The sequence below is a fragment of the Pagrus pagrus genome (assembly GCF_965226575.1).
Source record: "Pagrus pagrus genome assembly, chromosome: 5".
In the NCBI taxonomy this organism is placed as follows: Eukaryota; Metazoa; Chordata; class Actinopteri; order Spariformes; family Sparidae; genus Pagrus; species Pagrus pagrus.
Window position 1 is genome coordinate 23,237,680 of NC_140189.1, and position 25,947 is coordinate 23,263,626.

Below are 25,947 nucleotides of genomic sequence, written 5' to 3' on the forward strand. Positions count from 1 at the left end.
AAGAAGTATGTTCATATATTGACTTCCATCACCTCCCTCCCTTCAAATCCACAGCTCAGAGCCCACAGGGAGCCACAGGGCAAACACAGCCATGCAGAGGAGAGCGAGGGGCATACTGTGGCACTAGAAAATTAAGCGCCACATTCTTATTCAGCTTAGTATTTCTGTGTAGATTAGAGGGGAGATTATGTCTGGATGCAGAAAAGTCAATAATTGGAAATTCAAACCCCAAGTCTTGACATTATGATCCCCTCTAACAATTTTATAAGACTGGGCTGTATCTTCCTCACGGCTGAATCAACTGGACGGTGAAGTGTAAAAGATGTAAACGTGCGTTGTGTTTATAAATGCACAGTGTTTCCCCACACATAGACTTTACTTTGTTGGGCCATCTAGGTACATTAACGTTCGCTGAAGTATATTTGGTAGGGTTGTCAAAAGTATCGAAATTCAAAAAAGTATCGATACTAAAATGTTATATCCGGATACGATACTCATTTTCAAAAGTATCGATTTTTCTCGTTAATAAAAGTATTTCTTTTAAATTTTGGGGTCTTTTTTTTTATCCTTGTGGTATCGAAAATGGTATCGAGTATCGAATATTTTCCTGAGTATCGGTATCGAGTTGAAAATTTTAGTATCGTGACAACCCTAATATTTGGCGACCAATTTTTGCATTTTCTACTTTTATTATTTTATTTAAGCGTCTGAGAGAGCAACACCATCCACAATCGTTTAACCAGTGAACAATCTGCCCTCGCTCTACCCCACCCATCTACTGACATTCACACATAAATAATAAAAGCACATAATAAAAGCAAAACACTATGTAGGAAAAAGTTTTAAAGCGATTCTGAAAAAGATAGTTGATTTTTGAGTCTCATTGTCAGGTCGTCAAATACAGATACTTTGCATCAAGATGCATCGATAATCATTTTATAATCGCATCATAGCCCTCCTAATCGGATTAAAATCCAATAGTGAGGTGGTGAAATTCATATATTAATTGATTTATACACACCGACCACTGTCACAAACAACCCAGATGTGGTTTTTTATTATATATATTTGACTACATGTCCAACAACCCATTGACTGCTGAGGAAAGCTGCAGTCAAGACTGAAAGTTCGAAAGACATGGATGCCAGCGCCCCACAAAAACAAGTAATTATTTGAAGTAATTGTAGTCATGGCAGACGGTCATTAAATCACATTTGGTGCTTGATAACTCCCTTTGTTAAAATAGATACTCTCAATGGGATACTGTAAAATTTCAATGTGCAACACTTTGCAACTCCTCGCAAGGTCATGGGTTTGATCCATGCCTTCACAGGGGAAATGTAGAACAGTCTACAGTAACTGAATCACTGTTAACTGCATTGGTTTGTCAGTGTTGCTGTATCATTGCACTGTCATTTATTGAGTCAAGTGCTGCCGTTTATTGTCCTCAGTGTGCATAAAAAACTAAGTCATCCTTTGAAAAGTTACTGGATGATCCAACCCTCAACACATCTTCCAGCGATTTAATTGCTGCAACGCTTCCAAGTAGATTCCTGGCAGAAAAAGCACATTGTACTGGAAGCTGTAAAATTTTATTACAATTAAAGTTGACAGCAAATTGCCCTGCTCATCCACTTTTTGTCTCCTCAAGAATTTTCCTGCCTCTTTGTTACTCTTAATGTTCCTTAGGAGACAGGAAAAAGTAGCTAGAGAGAAGAGGGGCAAGATAAAATACTCTCCCCGTGTCCTCTAATACTGGACAGAGGCCAGAATGGAGTGCAGTGATTGGATAATAAAGATAGTCAGAGTCCAATAGAAGAGGCCACATTGCCAACAAGCCCTGTCAAAGAGTAGAGGGTGACCTCGAATTAATTGCTGCTGAGCCGGACATAGGTCAACAGGGGTGTTTTTGTAATCTGTGAGTAAGGGTGCGTATGCTCCTTTATCGACACCGTACTCCATTGCTCGCCATTGTTTTCTCTCCCAAGCTACTGTTTCTAATAGCAAATAAACAAGTTTGAAATTAAATAAACAAGTGCTTCAACAACCATTCCCAAAGGACATATTCTCAGCTGTTATTAGAAAAATGAGCATCACTTTCGGGCTTTGATAAACTAATTAAAAAGGTGTTTCGTGTCTTTTACCAGGGGGCGACTGGGAGAAACAAGAGATGGAGAGAGAGCGAACAGAAAGACAAACAGATCAGGAGGAGATAAAATCTGATTCTGGCTCTGCTTTGTGAACGATCCTCCGGGTCCGACTGTTTGGCCTACGAGAGGCAGTGGAGCGAGGGATGACAAGAGAGGAATGATGGAGGGATGAAAGCGCAGAGAGGGCCTCTGGGAGGATGCAGTGATAGAACGGATTCACCATCCATAAAATTAATTATTGAAAACATGGGCAAATCATATTATTGTGGATGTAACTGAGGAATGGAGAAGATAAACAGGCTGCTTCAGCTTGAATGTCAGGGAAGAAACCACATTGGCTTACGGGGGAGAAAAATATCTGGAGAGAGGGAGGCTATTGACTATCGTTCACTAACTGAATATTCATCACTGCCACACAACCATTATGCACACAGCAGCACGTGCGCACGCACACTTTATTGTGAAAAGCCCTGAAAGAGGATGTTTTGTGAAGCTGTTGCTGGCAGCAAAGCATTTTTAAAGGAACGCCATGAAAGCAAATAATCAAACAGTCTTTGAAGACAACTTCAAAGCAATGGAGCAAAGATGCATTTAAGGCCAACATGCGCAAACAAGAAGACACTAATTTCAAGTGGAAGTTGCTAATCGTCACAGTCTACATGAAGTTAAACATAACCTGTTTCGCTTGAAGTGTGTTTACAATTCTAACCGTCATCATGGAGAACTGAGGGAGCGTAAATAAAATAGATTATGCATGAAATTGGCCTGTTTGGTAGGAACATGCACACTCTCAAAGAGACACAAGCAAAGGTTGAATTCGAAGCTGCGTCCACCCTCACAAAGAAAAGAGCAGGAAGTTTGCCGAAACAAGCTGCCAGTTAGGCCGGGTTGTAAGGTCTTCATCGTGGCTAACAGGTCCGTGTCTGTGGTTAACAAAGGTTATCTGTTTGGGTACCCAGAATTCAAAATCATTACTAGGCTTTCATAAGAACGCTCACCCTACTATTCACATGTTTCAATGTGTGTACTGATCACTTCAAGATCATATCTTTGACTAAAGGTGTGTTCGGACAGACAGTGAGCCAGCCAACGTACCGACTGTACAGAAACTAGCTGTAGGATAGCTACGATGGTTACATTTAACAACTGAATACATAAAGCTTCAAGTTATGTGCGAAGTTGTAACACTGTAAATTCCCGCTGCTCACAGCAAATTTATGTCTGATGGCGTTTTTCCTTTGACTTTGTATTGAACCTCTAAAATACCCTTTGCATTCTGTCTCTCACATAAATGCTGCGTTTTCACCAAAGTACTTTCGGTATAATACCCTTTGAACCCTACATATCCTGTGGTAACTACCTGAATGCCAGATCTGCTCTGTGTTTCCACTGTTGACAGTACCCTTAAATGTAGGTGGGGTTGTTCATGGCTGGCTTCAGGATAACTGCTTTCACTTTTCCAGCGGTTGGAAATCAACAGGGGAGACTGGCCTTAATTCTTGAGAAGCTGCTGCATTTATTAACTGACACACTGTGACCTGTACTGTATATTACCGCCAGACTGACAGCATACACCAACTGATGACCATTTTTCCTCCACTCTGCTCGCATTCATCATCTCTTTTCTGCTGCTCACTCTCTCTTGCTCGACCACACAATCTCTACACACAGCATACACGTGTTGCTATTACAAGGAAACTGGCTTTGCCTGAGAGAAGACTATTGAAAAACAGGAGTTTGTGAAATCCTGTGCAGAGAGAGTGCAGAGGACGAGACCACTCTGGTTGTTTGGACTGACCGATTAGTGGTCTGCAGTGTTTTAACTGCACCTTTTAGTATCAGATCAGCGAGCTAGGCACCTCAACAGAAGGGTAACAAACTGAACAGTTGTTTTGGTACCATCCACATCTTTTGACAATGGAAAAGCAATCGTTAACAAACTGAAATGAACTGAACCGGACTGCTCGGTGGAAATGGGGCTTAAGAGCCATTCTAGTGGCTATGTCAGGCTGTACTGAGCCAAGTACTAACGCCAGCAGGTATAATGTAAAAACGTTCTCCATCTTACTTCAGTAGTTTTAGCATTTTAAAATGTTCTTCGTACTAAACATAAAAATACAGCTGAGGCTGATGGGAATGGCATGAGGTGTGCAGGAATTTTAACCAAAATACTGAACAAAATAAAACAGTTCATCCTGAGGGGACCATGAATGTCTTGCTTAAATTTCATGGTAATTGATCTAAACCTCATATGTCAACCTCAAGGTGGCTCAAGAGAAAAAGTCGAAGGATCAAATAATTTTTAACATATTTCAGTCGGGACCAAAGTGGCACAAGCACCAAGAGCCAAGCCGAGCACAGATCTCAACGTGCATCACTATCCTGAGTGTAAAATGTTACATTTTTGTCATTGTTGACATTTTAATGCAGAGTAACTTCATTCTTCTTTTGTATTAAATCGAACTCCTCGACTGAATAAAGCTGCCGTATATTTTGGCCAGCTGATCATAGAAGGGTCAGAAGTAAAGGGTATTCAGCTGTGCAGGACGGGAAAGTTTAATATTATTCATCCCAGACTTTTTTTTTTTATACTTGTACAATGTCAAGTTGTCTGTTTTTTGTCTTCGTTAAGAAAAGCTCCTCTAAGCTCCCAACCGACCATGTGTTGCTGCCAGACAAGGAGTTCGTGTCAGGTTGACCTTTAGTCAGTTTCAGGAGAGGTCACAATGAAAGAGCACACGTTTGACTTACAGGCGATTCTTTGGCTCATTGACACATGGTTATCTCTTCTTCTTTTACCTGTCCTCTCTCTCTCTCTCTCTCTCTCTCACACACACACACACACACACACACACACACACACACACAGGTGGATGGCAGATCTGAACCTCCTGCCTCACCTTCAGTGTCAGGGATAATTAAATGTTTTTGCACTGTCCTAGACTGAAGCATTCATTAATCTGAAGCTGACGTGTGTGTGTGTGTGTGTCTGTGTGTGTCTGTGTGTGTAAGCGTGAATAAGTAAGAGTAGATCAGAGAGCCCTGTATCTCCTCTAGCTCCATCTACTCTCCACACCTCATGTCCAGTGCATCATCCTTTTGCCTGAAGCATGTAGTAAAGTGACTAATAGGAGAAACCCCAGACTGTATTCACTGTATTCAAAGGTTAAAAACCCTTTTCTCTTCATTCTTTACACTTTTTCTAAAAGACTAAATCCATTTGCTGAACTGAACAGTATGCCTGCAGCAAGACTACTTCACTACACACTGACTCACACCACAGTGTAGACTGGGGAACAAAGGAGAGTTCATACGATATGTAATGCAAAATGTCACGTTTTGCTCAATTTAAAAGAAAAAAAATGAGTTTGGGCTTGTTGCCCATACAGCACCTGGGGGGTCAACACTGGCGACTCACCTACATTTCTACACGAGCTACTGAGATTTTGGCGTTCATGAGTCACTGTCTGACATGTTCACTCTTTTCAGAATGATGCTCTTTCAGTTTTGAAAGCACATTTTCATCTAAATCTCTGAATTGCAGCTTTCAACGAGGGCAACATTCGCCAAAAAATGAAAGGGAAGCAGCTCTACAGGTTTCATCAGAGCTGACACTGAAAACAAGAACATCTGTAAATGCTACACTAAAAATAACCAAACCTTCAACACAGCCCAACCCCGACATCTGAGTCTGAACTGACTCAAGTGCATGAGGATGTACTGAGAAAACATAGCGATTCATTCAGGCTGACTCTCACAGTGGCACAATATTATCTAGGCTTTGATGCTGTGGATTACTGCATGTTACCATGCATCTCATCTCCCACTGAATTAGATGAAAACACGTGTTATTGGTTTTTTAATTACCTAACGAACAGAACACAATGTGTGCGTCAGTCACATTGCATTGGTTCCCCATTTAGTTTTCCAATTGCAAACGCTGTCTTCATTTACGCAGCACCCTGGGGCCTCGTTGTGGCAAAACTTATCTGCATGTGGTGTAACAAAAAAGCTCTTTGGCGTTTTAACTTGTTTAAATAAATAACTCTGTTCTGCTGTCTTTAAAGTTTTTTGGGTGCGCCATGAGTTCAGCTGACAGCCTTTTTGGGTCATAAGGTGTGCTAGCCTTGTTTTCACCATGACAATATCCAATAATATTAATTCATCTTTTTACAGTATGATGTGGGGCTGAGTGGCTGAGACAGAGACAATATTCACCCTATTACAAGACACTGTACCATCAACATGATTTAAAATGTTATTTTAAGGGAAAAAAGTTACAAAATGTTTCTTTAAGTCTGATGAAAACTCAGCAAGTACAAAAGTAACAGCAACTATACTTAATTAAAGACAAAATAAAAGTAAATGAACTGAATACATGCTCCATATACTCTCAAGTCAGTTAAATTTGTTGTCTCTTAGTAGAGAAATTTAAATGTATCTTATTTTACTTCGGTAATCTATACAGACAATACTACAGAGGATTTCAGCCCACTGCACCCACGCTAGCTTGTTAAATTCTGCTAAGCTGCGAGCACAAACACCAGAACTGACAGATACTCTACTGTGTTCTGAAGAGGGAAATCTTTACTCCAGCACTGCCCACTTGCTAAATCTCAAATTACAATTTCCACGTTCGCCCTGCACTAACAGACCATGATGTTAGTACTGACGCTAACCCTGGAAATAGCTCCATGTTACTGAAGGCGCTAGCTTTGATCATCCTGTGCGCATTCGCCATGCTCTATCTGGTTCAGACTACAAGTTGTGAGCTTGGCTATCTCTCTCCTCCACGCTGACATCTCTGCACACCAACCTGAGACAGGGTGGAGAACTAATTGTGCTAAACACTGCTGTATTATACCCACCGTTTTATGGGATCTGCAGCCGAGACAGCAGAGCAGAACAATTTAAGCTCAATGTTAAGTAATGCTACACTCTGTTGTGGAACATCAATGACTGGCTATCAAAGCATTTATTTCTCATTAAAACTGGTAATCGGGAATGATCTCACTGTGGATCTCACTACAAGTCAAATAGATCAGCACTAAGATCATTATAGCCCAGCACGACAGTAAATCAGAGCTTAATCAGATTAATAAAATAAGCTTTAACAACAAGAACAGGATGGTTGCAGTAAAACCAACTTTTTGCTACATGTTATGTCTTCCAAACACTAAAAAAGCCTCCCCACCCAGATCAAAATGATGTTGCCTGTACTCACCATCTTGTACCGTCTTCTTGGCTGAGCTGGAGTGAGCTGTAGTCACTGGGTTTCCATATCTGTCAGGTTCGGCCTGTCGCTCTGAAAAAAGCCAGACAAGGAAATAAAAACTGAATAATTACAACAGCTCATTAATGCTTAAGTTTTCGAGAAATTTGCATGAGAAGATTATAAACGATGGCATCATTATGATTGACATAGCTGGAGCCAGGAGTCAATTAGCTTATCTTAACATAAAGACTGTATGGAAGGGGAAACAGCAAGCATGGCTCTGCCTAAAGTTAATAAAAAACACCACCAGCACCTTTAAAGCTCTCTAATTATCTCTTTTGTTAAATCCGTAGGAAAACACTAATGTAAAAAATAAAAAGGAGTGTCAAGATACAATAAACATACATAAATAAGATACAACGTATTAATTACTGAACTTTAGAGTTGTGGGTTATTTTGAACTTTGGACAGCGCTAAGCTTGGTATTTAACCCCGCTTCCGGTCCAACCTGCGTTATTAGATCACCGGACTTGGTGAAAAACTCACCCTACTCTGCCTCTGATTTTATTTTATTTTTTTTGGTTGCGTTCTCGAAAATTGACTTAAACTGCACATAGTAGCTCTGGTTGTTTCTGTTTTTCTTGTGGTTCTGATACGGCGGTTCATGAGTTGTAATTTCCCGGGTAAACACACTGACCTCTTCGGCCTCTGTCCCGGTCTTCTGCTGCTCCTCCCACTGCAAAAGTGTCTCTGGGTTCATTCGGTAGAGCGGACAAGCCAGGTGTCTGTCCCCTCTACATAACGAGCCCAGAGACACTGCAGCTGCGACAGCCAAAGTAATAGGTGTGTTTTTAATGGGGAACCTACAGCTCACAGTCTGCTGCATCAGCAGCGTCACTGGCTGTTTGTTCAAGGCACAACCCTTGAACACCGGAAAGCCACTGAACATACAGTTAGGAAATAGCATTCTAGCAAGGTTATTCTTGTCTCTTTTGTGGTGCAACTAACAGTAAATTAATCGAGGCCCACTGACCTCCCTCCCCCCCTCTGGCTCTCAGGAGATTACCAGGGCCACAAACATCTCTGTCAGATTTTTTCTGTTTTTCGACAGAAATAAGGCGCCTATCAGTTGAACTCACCTTGTTCCATCAAAAAACTTAACGGATGTAATTATCACAGAGTACCAGGACCGCAAAGCTGTCAAGTCTTTTGTCATATGAATACGATAGATGCAAGCCAAACAGAGTCTCCTGTCTCCGGCTCTGTACTTAATGCACAGACAGGTATCAATGGAATGGAAAGTAATCAAAGGGAGGCATTTCCTAAAATGTTCTTGTTTTTATGTCCCCAAATTCACAATGCAAAAGATGTTCTGTTTTGATATAATACTTAAAATCTCCTAAAAGTCATTATAAAATCCCCAGCCGGACTCGGCGGAGCTGCAAAGTGACACCAACATAATTTTTCTCGTCTGAGAGGAATAATCACCACAGCATCATTACCTAACACAAAAACAAGTAGACTCAGCCAAGGGAAAGCAAAGTAATGCACCTATCCATCTAGATACAAAAACACTCATCCATCTTCTTTCCTACACACAAACACTTAACACACCGCAGTACAACACCCCATATGGAAGCAGGCCAGTGGTGGCAGAGCCTCAGGGAGGGAGCAGAGCAGCCAAACACTGAGGTACAGGAAGTTTGTCATGTCTGTCTGTAGGCTGTGACATTAACACCCCAAGATGATTAACTCCCCAACTCATCCATCTCCTGTATTTATTAGTGAGCAAGGCTTTTGAGCAAGGACTGACCATGGACTGTATATAAGGAGCAGGAACAAGTAAGGATCTGTGCGTGTGTGTGTGTGTGTGTGTGTGTTGTGGAGGCAAAAAAGTTAGTTCAACTTTGTTTTTTGTCAATATGCCCTCTATTCATTATTCTTCCACTCCTTTCTCTCCTCTTCGGCGGACCTCTTCTCCTCATTATTGGACGACTTTCTTATCTCCGAGTTATCCTCTGTGCAAGCAATCGCTCTCAAGTGCTCCCTGTAGGCTTTGTGTCTGCATTGTATCTCCCTCCCTGGAGACTCTCCGATGCCACTGTCACTTTCACATGCCAGCGTTTAGCCTGAGGGCTCCTGCTATGATCGCTAGCAACGGCTGTCTGCTCACATCCTCTGAATTTTTATTTATCCTAATTTGTGAGATTCATTGGGAGGCTCTATTTGCTACAGGGCACAAAAGGGCAAAACACACAAACACACACATTCAGTCTTCCCTCTATGTAATCTATTGTGGTGTGTATCTCCCCTTGAAAACAGCCTGTTCAGCAGCGTTCACACACTGCAGTCCATTGATTCACAGCTTCGCTTTGCTTTGAGTTTGTTGTCGCTTTTCTAAACTGGAAGTGTTGGGCAGTAACGATTCACACCACTCCCTCTGCAAACATTTACCCTTCCTAAATCACCATATCTCTTGGCTACTAGCTCCTCACTGCCTCTTCTTCCATACCATTTCTTCTTTTCCATCCTAAACAGACATTTACCTGCTCTGCTGATATGATTGGCTTCATCTGTTCATTAAATTAACAATACCCTCAGCGTGACTGTCTATTTCCTTCCTCTGCGTCTCAGCAGGCTCTCGGTATCATTGATTACCGCCCGTGTGTGTGTGTGTGTGTGACTAGTTAATTTACTGCGTACGCCTGAAATCACTGTAGCATGTACGTGTGCGTTTCAGCTGATAGTCCCATTTATGTGTGAAGACTCAACACGGCGAGCGCTCACCCCTCTGAAAGAGCGAGATAAGAGCTGAGCCGAGGGTCGCGGATATTGAGTCACTTTTTATGATGTGGCCAACAAGCCATTAAAATCAGAGCGGTAAACAATGTTTAAAGAACGCCTGGAGAGCGAGCTACAAGCCCTTAGCACATTACACCGAAATGAGATATTTGTTCTTGCTCCGGCTCACACTCCATTTAATACACAGACCTGAGGTTCTCGCCGTTGTTTGTTGTCCTATCTGTCTCTTTTCTTATCACTTTCTCTCTTTCAGATTCTTTTAGCTCCTCCGGGCGCAGATCAAAGATGGTTATGTGAGAATGTATTAAGAAGCAGTGACAGAGTTAGGAGGAGATTAAAGATGGACCGATGAGAAATGGGAGCAGACAGACAGCATATCTTCAGAGAGACGCTGGCTTAGCGAGTTGGAGAAATAGCTGATGAAATTTATAACAGCCACGAACACTCTGCTGGGAAAACACAATGTCACGTCTAATCAGGCTGATTGGCAATTTGGAAGCTCCAGATTTTTCGAGGCTTTGTTTGTGGCTGCGACTGCCAAACCAGAGTGCATCACAAATGACTTCTGTTTCTGTTGCCAAAAACTGTTCCCATGGCAACCGCTTCTTCACTATGTTATCTAATTAGGCAAATGGACAGGAGTAGTAAACACCTGAAAATTAAAATTGTGAACTTAACTTGTATTGTCTTCTCTATGTCGTCTCTCCTGTTGGTTGTGTCTCTGTGCCAGTTCGACTCTCCTGTGCTCTTCTGGACCGGCTGTGATAATGGGCCACTGGCTGCCATTTGTAATCCTCCCTTTGACTGCGCTCTCTGGATAATGCATTGCAATCACAGCCCCACAAATCTGTTGGGCATGCCCATATACAAGAACCCAGAATGAAATAGCCAGAATACTGATTCTAACATCGGTCTTGCTGACAGTACAACGGTTATCTGCTGCCAGGGACTCCTTCTCCCTTCTCATCTCTTCTCAGGCTTAAAGGCCTTCTGAGGGCAACTCTCCAACAGTACAGATGGGACCGAGCAGAATAATGCAGATGTAGGAAAACCAGAAATTAACAAAATTCAGAGTTTGAGTCTGGAACAATGCTGAGCTTACCTCGAGGACGCATGATTGTAGCATGGTGTGTCTAAACGGTTAGACATCGAGTTGGTTCTTATTCTATCAAAGATTTGTTAAGGATGATAACTACAAACTCCCTCAAGGTGTTCTTGAGATATCGCAGTCACAGGAATGGGACAGACAGACAGACAGACAACGCAGCAGAGGCATAAAAACTAAATTGTGTCAACAATAGTCTTCAGCTTGTGCAAATGAGTGTTTGACAGCAGGTATTTTCTCCTCCTTGTAAATTGGAAAAGTAAAAGTAAATGTCAGGACAGTGCTGATATTTTAATGACTGTCATGGCAGCCGCTCTCACTCCAGATTGCTGCAGTCAGTCACAGGTGGGCGGAGAGCGAAAGCAACAACTGAAATCTGTGTGTGTATGTGTGTGTGTATATCTGTGCATGTGTGTGTGTGTGTTCCTGCGTGTTTATAAGCTCACTGTGTGTATTGAATGGACAAAAAAAGAATAAGACGGGTGTGTTTTCTCATATTCCTTTGTCTGGTTATGATGGATAAAACTTGCAAGATATTGGATTTTGCCCCAAAAATAAAACTAATTTTAAAATCTTAAAATAAATACCAAAAAAGTTCTCCAGTAAAAGTTTTCCACTAACATTAACCACCAACCAGGAGAAGCATTTAACTTATTAATTTGACTTATATAAATTGGAAATATCAGTTTTGACAGAATAATCTCTGGAAAAGTTGCTTTTACTAGCTTTTATTGGAGCTTTCAAATATATCTGACAATCTTTGTTAGTTCAGTTGTCAGCAAAGTTGTTAAAAAAAAAAAAGATTATATTGTTCGCTATTCAATAGTTCTGCTTTTAGCGGCCTTTAACGAACATCATTTCCCATAAGACCTAGGCAACTATTAGTTAAACATCACAGTTCAACATAGTGGGCGAGTCGGTGGTTGGTTGGTGTTAGTCTGTGATAGCAGGTCAGAGACAACTGTACGTTGCATACGTTTGTTGAGCTTGTTGAACTTAATGGAAATGGACAACCAAGTACCCACATTATGGGGCTGGTAAATTTTCATTGGGGCTGTTGTTTTCTTCTGTGTTCGCAAAGCAATCCTTGTTTAATTTTCGTAAAGTCTAATAGCCAAAGCTGTAGAGGAAGCTCATTTATCTATGAATAACGATATAAGACCCCAGGAACACACTTAATTTCTTTAGAAAGACAGATGAAAGAATGAGCGATTGCACCGAGTTACAGTAGCTAGTAGAACAGAGGCTGACGTTAGGACTACAGCTCTCTAAGGTAAAACACTGACCCTTTTCCACATGACGTAACTGCCCACGCATCGGTCCTGACTTAGGTTTGGGTGGTGCGTTAGCACACTATGAACATTAGAAGCCCTGATCTGAGAACAGCAGATGTCTGTTTAATCACACCCACGGGGTGAGCTGGGTTTTCTGGGACACAGGCCAGTGTCACCCACACACACCTCCCTCCTTACAGAACTAAAGAATCCAGCATTAAACATAACATGTAGAGAGGTTAACCATCCGTAGACAGGTCAATGGGCTGTCACCATGGAAACAAGGTCATGTAGGATTTTGGAGCATTTGCATGATGGAGAGAAGAGATGTTGTGACATTTAAGTGTGGCGTGTTATTTCTAGAACTCGAATTTTATCACTGTCACTTAATTGTCATTAAATATCCCACTCAGTGCATTTAGACCAAAGGAGCAGTAATCGAAATATAAATTGATAATTGCATTTGCATTTTATGAGCTTTGGACATACGGAAAGGAGAAAGCCAGGTGATCTTTGTCGTTTGTCATCCAAGTCAGAGGCCTGTACTACGAAGCGAGTTCATCGTACCGAGGCTACGTTTCTGTTATCTGGCTTCACTAGCCCGAACAATCGTAATCTCGCTAAGCTGACACATGACACAATTACCAACTTGATAAGTCAGCCCAGGTTTTCCAGGGACAAATCTACTGGCTAAAAACAAACTCTAGGCACCCAGAGCTACAGCAGCCAAATGCAGGAAGGACTGTAGAATCTGTAAATTAATAGACTAATAATCATTAGGGCATGAATAGATCTGACTATAATTACATTTGTGTATTCCATTAAATTAAGCTGCTTAGATGTATTCTTATTGCCTTATTACTTCAGCAACAACCCCTGTGGTGTCAAATGGAGCAAATAAAAATACATTTAAATACATAATTCAAAGCGTTACTTTAATATCTAACAGGCAGAGGGCTTTAGTGCTTGAATTCATCTCTGTTGTATGATGATATCAGTATAAAGAAGCACAGTAAAAAAAGGCTTTGACATTGCTTGCAGCCAACAGGAAAAATATGAAATTAGGAAGACAGAAGGGGGCCCTCCTACAAGGGAGTAAACAGAGGATCCTTTGAATGACAAAGCCATTTTCCAGTGGGCTGTGCTTTAATATGTGTTGATCTGTTATCTCGACCATAACCTCCTCCAGAGCAGGTTAGGTATACAGCATAAGTTACCATGGCGATGCATCCCACTAAAAAAGGGATAAGATTCATAACACTGAAAACTCAGAGTTAACCCTAAAGTGACCTCGCTAACTACAAAACATGTCACATTTTAGATTATGTAGGTGACTTAATTTATGGCTAAAATGTCTTGATGTGGATGATGTTAGGATAAATGACGCATGAAAAGCAAATATATGTGCTGTGACACCAGCGTGTTACTGTAGTCATACAGCATCTGATGAGATTTGTTTATTTATAATCGGTTTATATTATTAATTAATCTGCTCCCAAACTGAAATTTGAATAAGTGGATATTTTGAAAAGCCAAAATCCTGCCTTCAAATAATTTATGTCATGTTTTCTTAATCCAGCCAAATGCAAAGTACAAGATGATCTATTTGGCTTCCCATATCAGCCACGGATCTCTGAGTAGTTGGAAAGTTGAGCAAAAGCAACTATAGAGACTGCACGTCAGAGCCAGACTTCCACTGAAGTCACAGTATGTCCTATGAATATGAGGAAATGATCTCTTGCTGTTGCTGTAACATTGTTAAAATTGTACTTTATGAAAAGTGCAGAAATGATCAGGCACATACAGTAAAAGGCAAATGTATCTGTCAAAATGAAGAATGTGCATGTGGAGCTGCAAGGGACAGCATGTGGGTGAGTCTTTCGACTAAAGATTTCCCGCAGGGCGAGAGAAGCCGATGAAAGAAAAGAGGGAAGAGACGCAACTACAATTACACAGGGGGAATGTGATAATAATAACCAAACCTCTTTAATTATTAATCAAATATGTACGTAAAAGACTAACAATTAATTCTCACAGGCTTTCAGTCCGTGTTTGTGTGTTTACGTCACTGTGGTATGCTGATTCACAGTCACCCATTGTTCATCATTATGTAATTTCCATCTGATGAACTCAATATGTCAGAAACAATAGAGAACTCTGGAAACACAGATGCGTGAAGTGAAGGAGTGGTGAGAGATAGATGGCCTGAAAATACAGTATGAAGAAGAGCAAGTGGAAATGATGAGAGGATTTAGAGAAAGTGAGGGTAGTGTTTGAAGAAAAGGCAGAAAGATGAGAGAGAAAAGAGTGACTGCAGTGAGGGGGACACACATGACGCAGAGTTGCAGGGTATACTGTATTCTGCATGAATATATTTTTGTGAGAAGCAGCACTTTATAAAAGATTCTGTTGGTTTAATAAATTGCCTGCTGGCAGCGACTGACAGAAGACTTCACCTCCACAGGATGCTAAGTTCGTGACTTCTTCAGTCTTCCCAAAAGAAAGCTGAAAATATACTCACGTTTTGCTGCCATCTATGTTATATAAACAATACATATACAGAGAAATCAAAGGAAACTGGTTTGGACCACCACGTATGTTGGAGTTAAAGCCATTCAACCCATACTTTATTATTTTAAAGCACTAACAGACCACCATAAAACACTGTGACTGTTCAAGTCAGACAGTTATTGGCCTCCATCCTGCTCTGTTTAAAATGCACTGACAGTGTCTCCTACATCATATCAACAGCTTCTACAGCAGCATATGTAGTGGTGGACAGCCCATCATCATCCGAAAAATGACCATTTAGATCCACTGTGCAAGCATCTTGTTACATGCCATGTTTAAGTTTCTTCTCAGGCAGGCACCACTAGCGGCAGTAGTAATTGAGGAAGTCAGGTGATGTAGTATAAAACGGCACTTAACCCCAGGCTATGGAGCTGTTAGCCCCATGCTAAGAAAGCGTTCACACTGGCGCAATACTGGCACATTTCAAAGTGGGCTAACCCCGACTTTAGCTTGCCCTGCTTGTTGTAGATTTTCTGCCTTTTGAGCAAAGGGAATACCAGTGCCCCTTTTCACTGCTTTCTCTGGTCATGTAGCACCAATTTCAAAAATATTTGTGCCTTTCTACTGCATAGACAGCCCAGTTTTATGCAGCACTGAAATACTTCTTTAAGTTATCTGAAGTACGTCACTTGAGTTACAAGTAACGTACTAACTCATTCCAGACCACAATATTTTCCTAAACCTTTCCTGCCTTAACCTAATCAAACTGTGAACTTACAATGAAGGTCTAGTACGCCTGTCACTTGTACACTGCAGTGGTCATGTTGTTTAGGAAACGGTGACCTATGTCATTTGGGGAGTCACTGGCAATCGACCTCTACAGTCGTTTTATTATTAGGATTTTGTGGAGCTTCTTAGAGAGCTTTCACAAAAGTATGACAAAATATGGCAAACGATAGCTTTTTTTTCAATATAAAAACAAAACAGGCTTATTTATCCCAAGGCAATTATCAAAGCTACTGTTGCATGCAAATTACAGAACTTCCACTGTAATAAGATACACAAAACAAATTATTATTCCACAAAATCAGCACCCTCTATACAGAAGCCCAGTATAAAGAAGACTCTATCGTTGTTAAACATTGTTTAGCCTCAAGAAAGTCAAACATACTAGCAAAACACAATCTGGGGAAACCATACTCGCAACAAATAATAGACGGAAAACAATTATTTAAAATCCATGTTCTATTTGGACATTTTGTTTGGCCTGCTGTCGCCGAACAGATACAAGAGTCGCACAGAAATCAAGACTGCATGTGGATCTAAATCAACAGCCCGATCCTGACATGTGGACACTATCAGTATACTGATGAGCTGAAACATATGTTCGTTTCAGGGAGGCAAAGCAGCCAACTGGCTGGACAGACTGCAGCTAATTCTGAAGTTCCCTCAAATGTATAAGTTCGGATTCAAAAACATGTTTACCACAGTTCCACAACAGGCTTCAAGTCAACTGCTGGACCTCAATAAGCCGTGAGAAGTCTGGATAACAGATTTACCACCGCTAGATTTGATCGCTTGCTGTTCAGTATCACCAAGTAATTTGCAATCCCACTGATTTCATTCATTAGGTGCAACAGAGGGGGGGCATTAATCGGCAAGTGATACATCAAGGGAGTGGATTTTCCCACATCAACCTTCCTGCTGCTGATTAGTCTCCAAGGGCGACCCGTGATTCATTAGTCAAACTGAGATCAGCAGGTACAGTAGTGACTGATGCCACTATACTTTAAGCCGTATTGACCCCTCTGTTTGCACACTTTTCTGTATGCATTCCTTACATTCACTCTGTTTTTCATTTGCTCGACCGCATGTTGTAGGTTTAAATAATAAAAAAAAAATGCTGCAGAAATGTTTTGTGAACACTACGTCAACTGACTTTTCATCAGTATTTGGGCAAGTATATAATGATTGAATATTTTTGGGTGAACTTATCCTTAAAGGCAATGTCAACCTTTTCAAGAATGTGGTTGAACAAATTAAAAAGGGTGGCTGCGTTTTCAATTAGAGTAGGCACCTGCATGTACACAGTAATATTAATATTAATTTTCATTTGCCATGTTAACAGCTGTTTGAATGTCTTTTTCTAAATAAGGGCAATAACTCAAGTATTTTATGCATGTACTGTACACGTAGGCACTGTTTCTTTGACTAAAGCAAAAGAAGATATCAATATAACGAGTCAGTATTGTAGCCTCGTGTATGAAAGTAAAGGATTCGTGCATTCCCCATATCATATCCAACACTGAATGACTCACATTCAAAAGCCTGTCATGCTGACACTGGCTAGAGTCACGAGGTGAAGTTCACAGTTATGAGTGTGATGGCAGCTGGGTGAAAATGGGACCCACTAGAAGCAGCAAATGTTCTAAAGGCAGACCAGATTGTCTGACTGATTCCCATTATTTATTCGCAGTAACTGCATTGTGCCTAGTGATATTGGCAGCTCTGCAGCAGGGGAGCAGTCATATTGCAGCTGAAGTGCATTGCTGCAGCAGAACAGGGAAGACAAAAAGAAGATAAAGACAAATGTTTTTTTTTATATATAATCTGCCATAAAGGGTCTAATTGGCACAAAGCTGCTCTATGCTTCAACTACAGTGAATGTGTCTCTCGAGAAGCGCACAGATGTCACATTCTCAAGAGGACAAAGTCACCTCGTTATGTCCTCTCAGAATGTTGCAGTGACTCACATGCACAGAGTGTACCGTGAGGTGTGGGCAGGGGAAGAGCCGGGAGACATTTTACAGAAGAAAAGGGCTTTCAGGGAGAATTTTAAATATGTAGTCAATGTTGAAAGAAATGTATGAAATGGTTTCTTCTAAGAATGGGCTTCAGTGTCTCCTGTCACATAAATACATGTTTTATTTTATTTTCTAAGCTCCTGCCTTCACGTCTGTAGGTTATAGCAACATTGTACATAGTGCTACAGTTGAGATTTGTTTAAGTTTAGGCACCATCACAACTTTGTAAAGTTCAGTGTGTTTTTCAGTCCTGGTCCTGGAGGCACCCTGTCCTGCATGTTTTAGACGTTTCCCTGCTCCAACACACTTGATTCAAATGATTGGCTCATCATCATGCTCTGCTGAAGCCTGATAACAACCCAGTCATTTGAATCAGGTGTGCTGGAGCAAGGAAACAGCTCCGGCCCTGTCCACATGTATGCAAGCACCTCTTAAAACAAAGCTCTTCCCATGTGTTTTAGACTTTCATACAGAAGTAAATGGCATTTTTGGTAACTGAATACAGGTCTTTTGGAAAACCCCTTCCAGGGTGAAGTGTTTACGTCTAGAAAGACAGAAACTGGAAACAATGACGCAGCCACCCACGTTTATCAGTGTATGCAGCATCATTGGCAAGTGTGAACTCGGAATATGAGTTACGATATTTGAGCATTTTAATTTTGGATATGGATGTTATATAGTTTATATTTAGAAGGAAAGAAATTGATAATGATGCTGCTTGTAATGTGCTGAGCACATTCCAAGAAGATTCTGTGAAGAGCATCATGTTTCCCCTCCTAGTTCATAGTGTTTTCTTTGGCTAAGCAACCTGGCAGAGAATCCAATCCACTTCCTGTTTACACCAGCCCGTGCATGCCCAGTGTACATGTGGACTAGACCTACAACATGCTGGGCAGTGGACCCACAGTACCAAGGTTGAAAAGCATTGATTTTGTGTACAATGCTATGGTTAGGGGACTTTCATCACAATAACTATGTGGTATAGGAAAGGTTTTTAAAAAGGAAATGATTGTTGTCATGCTTTCAGAAAGCAATGTTGACTGTCAGTTGGAAAGAAACCAATGTTTTGGTGACTCATCCAACATTTTCCCTACACAGACACTGACGCTCTATGATGTCAACTTACTTCTTTCTTTACTCCTGTCATAATTACAACAGGAGAAAGAGGACTTTATCACCCAAACATAAATGGATGTCGTGCTGAAACACTCTCAAGGACAAACTTATTTTGAAAAAAAATGACAGAAACGAAGGTGACACACCGTTGCCGCAGGTGTTTACCTGCACAGTTTGAAGGTATTGTAGTTAAATGACAGGTGCGCTCACTTTTGTTCTTGCCTCAAAATGACATTTGAACAGTTGGCTTGTTTACAACCTGTATGACTGTCCCACTGCCTGTGTTTGTTTCCCAGTTGGGCCTGGAGTTGGCCCGTTTAAGGCACCAGCATATTTGATCAGAACTGCTTGCCGGCTTATTGAACGGCATCAGAATCCAGAAATGTGTTACTTTCAAAAACCAATAATCTGACACTCACACTCACTTCAAACAGGGCTTGGACAGCTGTGTGAGGGTCACATTTCTATCTCAACCTCTCTTTTTTCCTCCTTTACTCAACTATTTCTTTGCTATGCTGTCACCCTGCCTCAGAATCTTTGGTTTCTTTCTTTGGTGAGTAATGTCAACCCAACTGAAGGAACGGGTGGCATGTGGTACAAAAATAAATCCCATTTTGTAATAAAATGAAATGTTCCTTTAAAGACATCATCAGAGAAAAACTGGCAAGTGAAGAGTGACTCGTTTGATCATACAGTAAGCCAGGGTAGTGAGCGTCCTTTCCCTCTGGATATTTTTTATAATTGGCAATAACATCAGCAATGAAGCACAGTCTGTTTGGTCTCTGGCTTGGCTGAGTGAAATATTAGTAAAGTAAGGAGTAAAGTTGATAGACACACCAAAACTATTTACAACTAAAGGTTTGTCATTAAGCAGAGCCTTCCTGTTTGCACAACAGCCACATGTTTTTCTGTTAGTACATTGTCGTTTCAGCACCAAAATAAGGCTTCCGTACATGTGCAACTGCTGTATTGTGTCACACAGGATTCATAACATCTGACGTATTCAGTCCCTGGTTAGCAGATTGAAGCTCTGTTTATTTTTTGTCTTTAGCTCTTGCTGAGAAACTGGAGAGTAACACCAGAATTTGATGCAGTGAGGCGAGGCTGTTCTCATTAGGCTCAGTATCCACGAGGAGCTGGCCCAGATAAACCTGCTCAGCAAGTCTTTCCCTGAAGAGTTACACTTACTGTGCTAGATATGCAAAACCAAGCCGGCACAGAACAGAACATACTCTGTGGCAGAAAGATTTAAAGTCTGTTGTGCTCCTCAGAAAGCTGCAGCCCAATCAGCCCCCCAACATGTGTCAATGTGTGTGTGTGTATGTGTGTGTACATACAAATGTGTGATACAGTGAGACTGAGAGTGTGGGTGAGAGTGAGCGAGTGTTTGTAATAATTGAGTTTAGTCAAGAGTTACTGGGGGTCTAAGAGCATTACACACTTGAGTGTGATTGATGAAGTGGTCTTGGCATTGTTGCCGTACTAAGTCCGAAGCAGTACGCAACTGTGAAAAGTAGCTGCTGTTGGCCTTGGAAGGAGACACAAGTACACATGCACACACACCTATGTTTAAAGAGATTATTGCACTTTTGGCAGCAGTTCACTGAACAGCACGAGTTCATTTGAACTCCTTTAAATGTTTGGGCTGTTAAGTTTACCATTAAAAAAGAGTGAAGATAGGAAGATATATAAAACAACTATACTTTACCAACGGTGCATCTACAGTGTTAACCTACAGTATTAAATCAATCACTGTACTGTTCTATCACCTCATGAGATACACCTCTAACCACTAAAAATATGACATGTATCAGGTTGCCATTAACTACCTTTACAGCAGAAGGCTGTGATATTATCTTGGAGTAAAATCAGGTTAGAGGAAAATGGTGACTTTTCTGTAAAATATTCATAAAAAATACAAATTCCACTAAAATCCAATAAAAACAGGTGTGTCTCATTGGACCAGTATAGGAAGATATTTTGCCATTGATCTTGAGTCAATTGGTCAGCATTATTTTCTGTTTATGAGTGTATGAGTTGTATTATTGTTTCAGTTTGTCTGTTACCTTAAATGAGTTGTGACAGGATGCAGGTCCTAACTTTACTGTAGAAGATACAATGTGGAGTTTTATTTTTAAACTTGTCAATTCTAAAAGGAAACCATAAAAGTAACATAACGGAATCAAGACTACCAGCAGGCAATTTAAGCAGGGACACCACCACCCTTGTAAGCAAAATGACCAAAATGCGTACCCATTGTTAACCTGCCATCCCTTTCCATGCACATCACTAATAGGCTGACCACCATCCTATCCAGAACTGGACCTGTAACTGATAAATTATTGAGAATTCTTACATTTTGACACAGTGTGTCTATATTAACCTGCACATCTTTTTTAGCCTTTTATGGCACTTACAGCCCAGGAAACTCAGACCAATGGCCTGCATTGTTAATCACTTATGTAATGCTAAGGGGGGTCAAAGGGGGCGTGCCTCCTGTTAAAATGAACAAATGGCTGACTAGAAACTGAGATAAATACATCTCACTCTAACTAAAAGACGAGAAAGTAAATCAGCATTTCTCTCCGTTCACAGTCCGACAACAACACAGTTCCCTCACTGGATGATGCTAGGCTTTCAAAATAAAAGAGAAATGTCCAGCACTTAAACCTGCACAGCAAAGTTATAAAAAGAAACAAAAGTACCGACTCGTCAGTGGCATCCCTCTACAATGTTTCCTTCTACTTCGTCTCTGCATTGAATTTGAGTAAATGGGCCACCTTACATGGAAGCTATTGAAAAAAAGGAACAGGAAATGTAAAATGTAAAAAAGTATTTGTTGTGTGGTAATGATGAAATAAGCCTCTCTGTGTTAAACTGTTTGCTTTTATTGAGCAAAATAAAAAAACTTAATTGAAGTGCATCACAGGAAGGTTAAAAGTCTTAGGAGATGAAATGACTCGCTTGCAATTTGGCACCAAATTATACTTTTAGTTTCAGTTCTTTAGTTTGAGGAATGTTTTTGTCCTTGTTGTAATCTATCTAAATATTTCAAACCCCTCACAGTCACAGTCTAACATAAAACATTTTGTTTGATCAGGATAAACAGTGTCTGATCACATAAAGTAAGGCTGAGTGTGTGACGAAGCATGCTACACACACATTTTGGTCAGTGCTTATGAAGTAATGAGGTTTGAGATCCACCCTCGTCTCATATACAGTGCGCACTCATGTTATCACACACAAACAGCAGGACTCACCTTGGTCTAGAGACTTGGCCGGAGCCCAGCTTTTGAAGTAGTCATCCTGAGTGGAAACACAACACAAGAAACTGCGTTATGAAAAAATAATGTTGAGAATATCATTGAATTATTTTGTAGAGCACAGAGAGAACAGCCAAAATACTAAACCACACCACTGAGAAGCCCTGTCCTCATTCTCCTCTCCCTTTGTTCTTTAACACTTGTCTTTTGTAAAAATGAATGATTGCAGCAAAAAGTGGAGAGACGTTGAAAGGTAGAGGCTTGTTCGGACGTTTAAAGTAGCACACACTTATACAGAGAAGCCTGCAGGAGACACACGGGGAAGTAAAGAAACTTACAGACTTAAAAAGGGTTTAAGTAGGACAAAAACATTTGACGTCAAGGTCAAAATAGACTCTGAGAATCATTTTGTTATCGTTATTAGGAAGAAATCGCAGCAGGAAAAGATGGATTTTGAAGAGAGAGGCAGCGCAGTGTCACATTTAAACTGCTGGGATGTTCCCAAAATGATATTTGAAGAAGCACTTATTATTTTTATGGTCCAGACTCAGTATAGTCTACAGTCAAGGAGAACGCCTCATCAATTGAAAATATGAAAATTGAAAATAATTGGCTTGTCTGAGCTAAGCCCAGTTGAGAAGAGGTTTGGATTTGTTAAATCAGTGGGTCCATTGAGAGCGGATCCCCTGCCCAGCCATCTTTTATTCTGTGGAGCAACCTCGTTATGACAGAAGCCGCAGCTTAAACACTGTTGTTTAGTGTTGCATGCATATCACACATTTAAGTCAAACAATTTGTTAATAGTGTATGAATCAGCTTTTTAGGACACATACTGTGGATGAAGGCAGGTGTGGTATGGTGGTTTGTTTTCATCTTGCAGTGCAGTAGCAGCCACTGAATAAAAATAGCAGCAGCAAAAGCAAGTTGTGCATTTCAATAGACCTCTCTGTTATGTGAACAGGTTGATGCTCAGGAAGATCAGTTTATCTGTGGGGTGTAAATGGCCGACGTCGGTCTTTTTTTCAAGATCACTTTTTAAAGTTCTCGGCCCCGTCTTGGAATCGACCACATTTTTACTCAGCCTTGTCTTGGTCACAGACAAGCAGGACTCTCTCAAGACCACAACTGCAGGGCTATCATAGTGTTGTCTGATACGTACATACTGTGCCACATTCAGCATTAACACTACAAATGATTTATAACGCACCAGGATGTACTGTAGTTGTAAGCAGATATAAGGACATTTTCTGTTCCACTGCCACCGCGACCCTGTTTCATTCTGTCCTCCGAACGACTTCATAGACCACCAGGAGCGCTTCAGGAGCATTGTGCCTGCCCAATTTTGTTGATCTTCTTAGATTTTTGATTGGATGTTTCACTCACGTCTAAATTAATTGTGTTTAATGTTGTGATTTTCAACAGATCAAGAGTCTGCACACGGTGTTTTTTTTTTAAATTGTGCAGCTTGATGCAGCTCTCATTGAAAATAGTTAGGCACGTATTGTAAGCAGACCGGTGAGGTGCTTTTGGGACTCGTGCTTTAGAATGCACTTCTTCATTTATAATACATGTATTTAATGTATCATTGTCAAGCTATTGGCTTTATTAATTTGATAAGAATTTAAACATATTTTTACAGAATATTACTGTATCCATTTTTTCACCTACACTAAGGATATTTCAGGATACATTTTATCATGCTGTTGTGTACTGGATTGTATATCAACCTGCACATCTATTTTATTTTATGTCATTACCACTTCTATTACCATTTTCATTATTATTTTATTCTGCTTGATTTTATTTTATTCTGTACTCAGGTCTCACTTGTAAATAAGATCTTGATCTCAGTGTGATTTCTTGATTATTTATATATATATATATATATATATATATATATATAAATATATACATATATATATAAATATATGCTATCAGATTGGGGGAACTGTGGTCTAATTTGTGTCACTTTGTGTGATGTAATAAAGTGTTCATTTAGTGCTTATGAATGCTAAAGAATGGGGGTTAAGGCAAAGTGTTACTAATTTAGAGTTGTCTGTGTTTTCTGTACAAAGTGGCTACACCCACGTACACACAGACACACAGACACACAGACACACAGACACACACACACATGCGGCGTCTTGTCTGCATCTAAAGCAGTGCTCAGGGCGAGCCATATGTGTGTCAGCGGGGTGTGAGCCTGTGTCAGTGACACTATGTGAACGAGGCAGAGAAAACCTGCTGAGTTTAAAAGCAGGAACCTCAGCCTCCTTTATTATTGAATAAGAGAGAGAGAGAGAGAGAGAGAGAGAGAGAGAGAGAGAGAGAGAGAGAATAAATTAAGCAGTCATAGAAAACAGAAAATGGACAGCTGACCCACTCAGCCAGTCCATGTTCTATAAATGACAACCACTGCCACTTGAGCCAGCACAAAAGTTTCAAATGAGGAGCTGAAACCTAATTAGCTTCTCCCTTGGGTCCTTCCTTCACTCATGTCCTCATGTTTTTTTTCTCTTATTTTATGTCCTTCCCTCCTGCTCTGTCTCAATTATACAATTATTCTTTATAGCTGTGCAGCAGGATGTTACTGTGGCACAGTAACATCCTGCTGCACAGCTGAGGCCTTCACCATTTAGACAAATGTGAAACCATTACAATTTCATTCTGCAACAACTTTCTAAACACTCTATTCTCTCTCCATACACTATGTACAATCAATTGGAAGCTATAGCAAAAATGGTATAATGCCTAAATATGTCATTAAATAGTAGAGCCTCTGTTCTGATCAGGGATCATATTTTGTTATCCTTTATATTAAGACCCAATCCCATTCCCAGTTACAGAGTTACAAGTGGTAGTAGCTGAAATCTCCCCCTATGAAATTCATGAAAGTCATCGACTGGACATTTCTAAGCATGGACGTTAACAATTCATCGATCTGGCCTAGGCCTCTCAGTTCCAATCATGACTAAATACAGCACACAGTGGCAACATGAATGCCCCTTTGCACAAAGGAGATCAATACTGAAATTATGTTCAGAGTTTAAAGAACTTGATAACCTGAACCACATCGAACACAGGATGAATCCTTCTCACCTAACATCAGCATTCGACCTCACTAAAGATAGATTTTGTGGCTAAATGCTCCAAACTCACAGAAAATGGAGGTCATTATGCATGATATTAATGCCCGTGGCTTCAGAATGAGATGATCAACAATCAATATGGGTGAAACGGGTGCGTGTCCACCTACTTTTGTCCGTGTAATTAAAGCTTCCCTTTAAGCTTTCCTCCAGTACGCCAGACATGGACAGCTAATTCACATGTTGGATCTATTTTTCATCACCACTACAGCAACAGTTTAATATGAAACACTACACCACAGTGTTGCTGACCGGCCACCCAACCTGCTGTGCATTTAAATCGGCAACCCTTTCTCAGCTCTGCAACAATGTCTTAAGGCAAGTGTCAGACAAACACTTCAGTGTCTGTGGCTTCCACAGAGGTGCTGCAATTTGTTTCAGAATAGTATTATCAAATTACAAACACAATGGATTTACTTACCTCCGCTTCCTTTAAATGATTGCAGAGGAGAGAGGCAGAGGGGGAGAGAGGAGAGGAAGAAAGACAGACAGAAAGAAAGGTCAGTGATAACGGCACAGTATGCAATGTCTATCAGATCTATTACGAGCATGTGTTTCTCA

At 40.6% G+C, this 25,947-nt stretch overlaps 1 protein-coding gene across 3 annotated transcripts in view; it reads right to left on the minus strand.

Moving 5' to 3' along the window:
- spock1 (SPARC (osteonectin), cwcv and kazal like domains proteoglycan 1) overlaps positions 1–25,947 on the minus strand; it is a 122,362-nt gene that overhangs the window by 35,956 nt on the left and 60,459 nt on the right. For all 3 annotated transcript variants that reach the window (XM_084353319.1, XM_084353318.1, XM_084353317.1), the window contains exons 3-4: positions 22,238–22,283; positions 7,375–7,455 (exon numbers count right to left, since the gene is read on the minus strand). In XM_084353319.1, the coding sequence (XP_084209445.1) occupies positions 7,375–7,455; positions 22,238–22,283 (127 nt within the window). The remainder of the gene's footprint in view (positions 1–7,374; positions 7,456–22,237; positions 22,284–25,947) is intronic.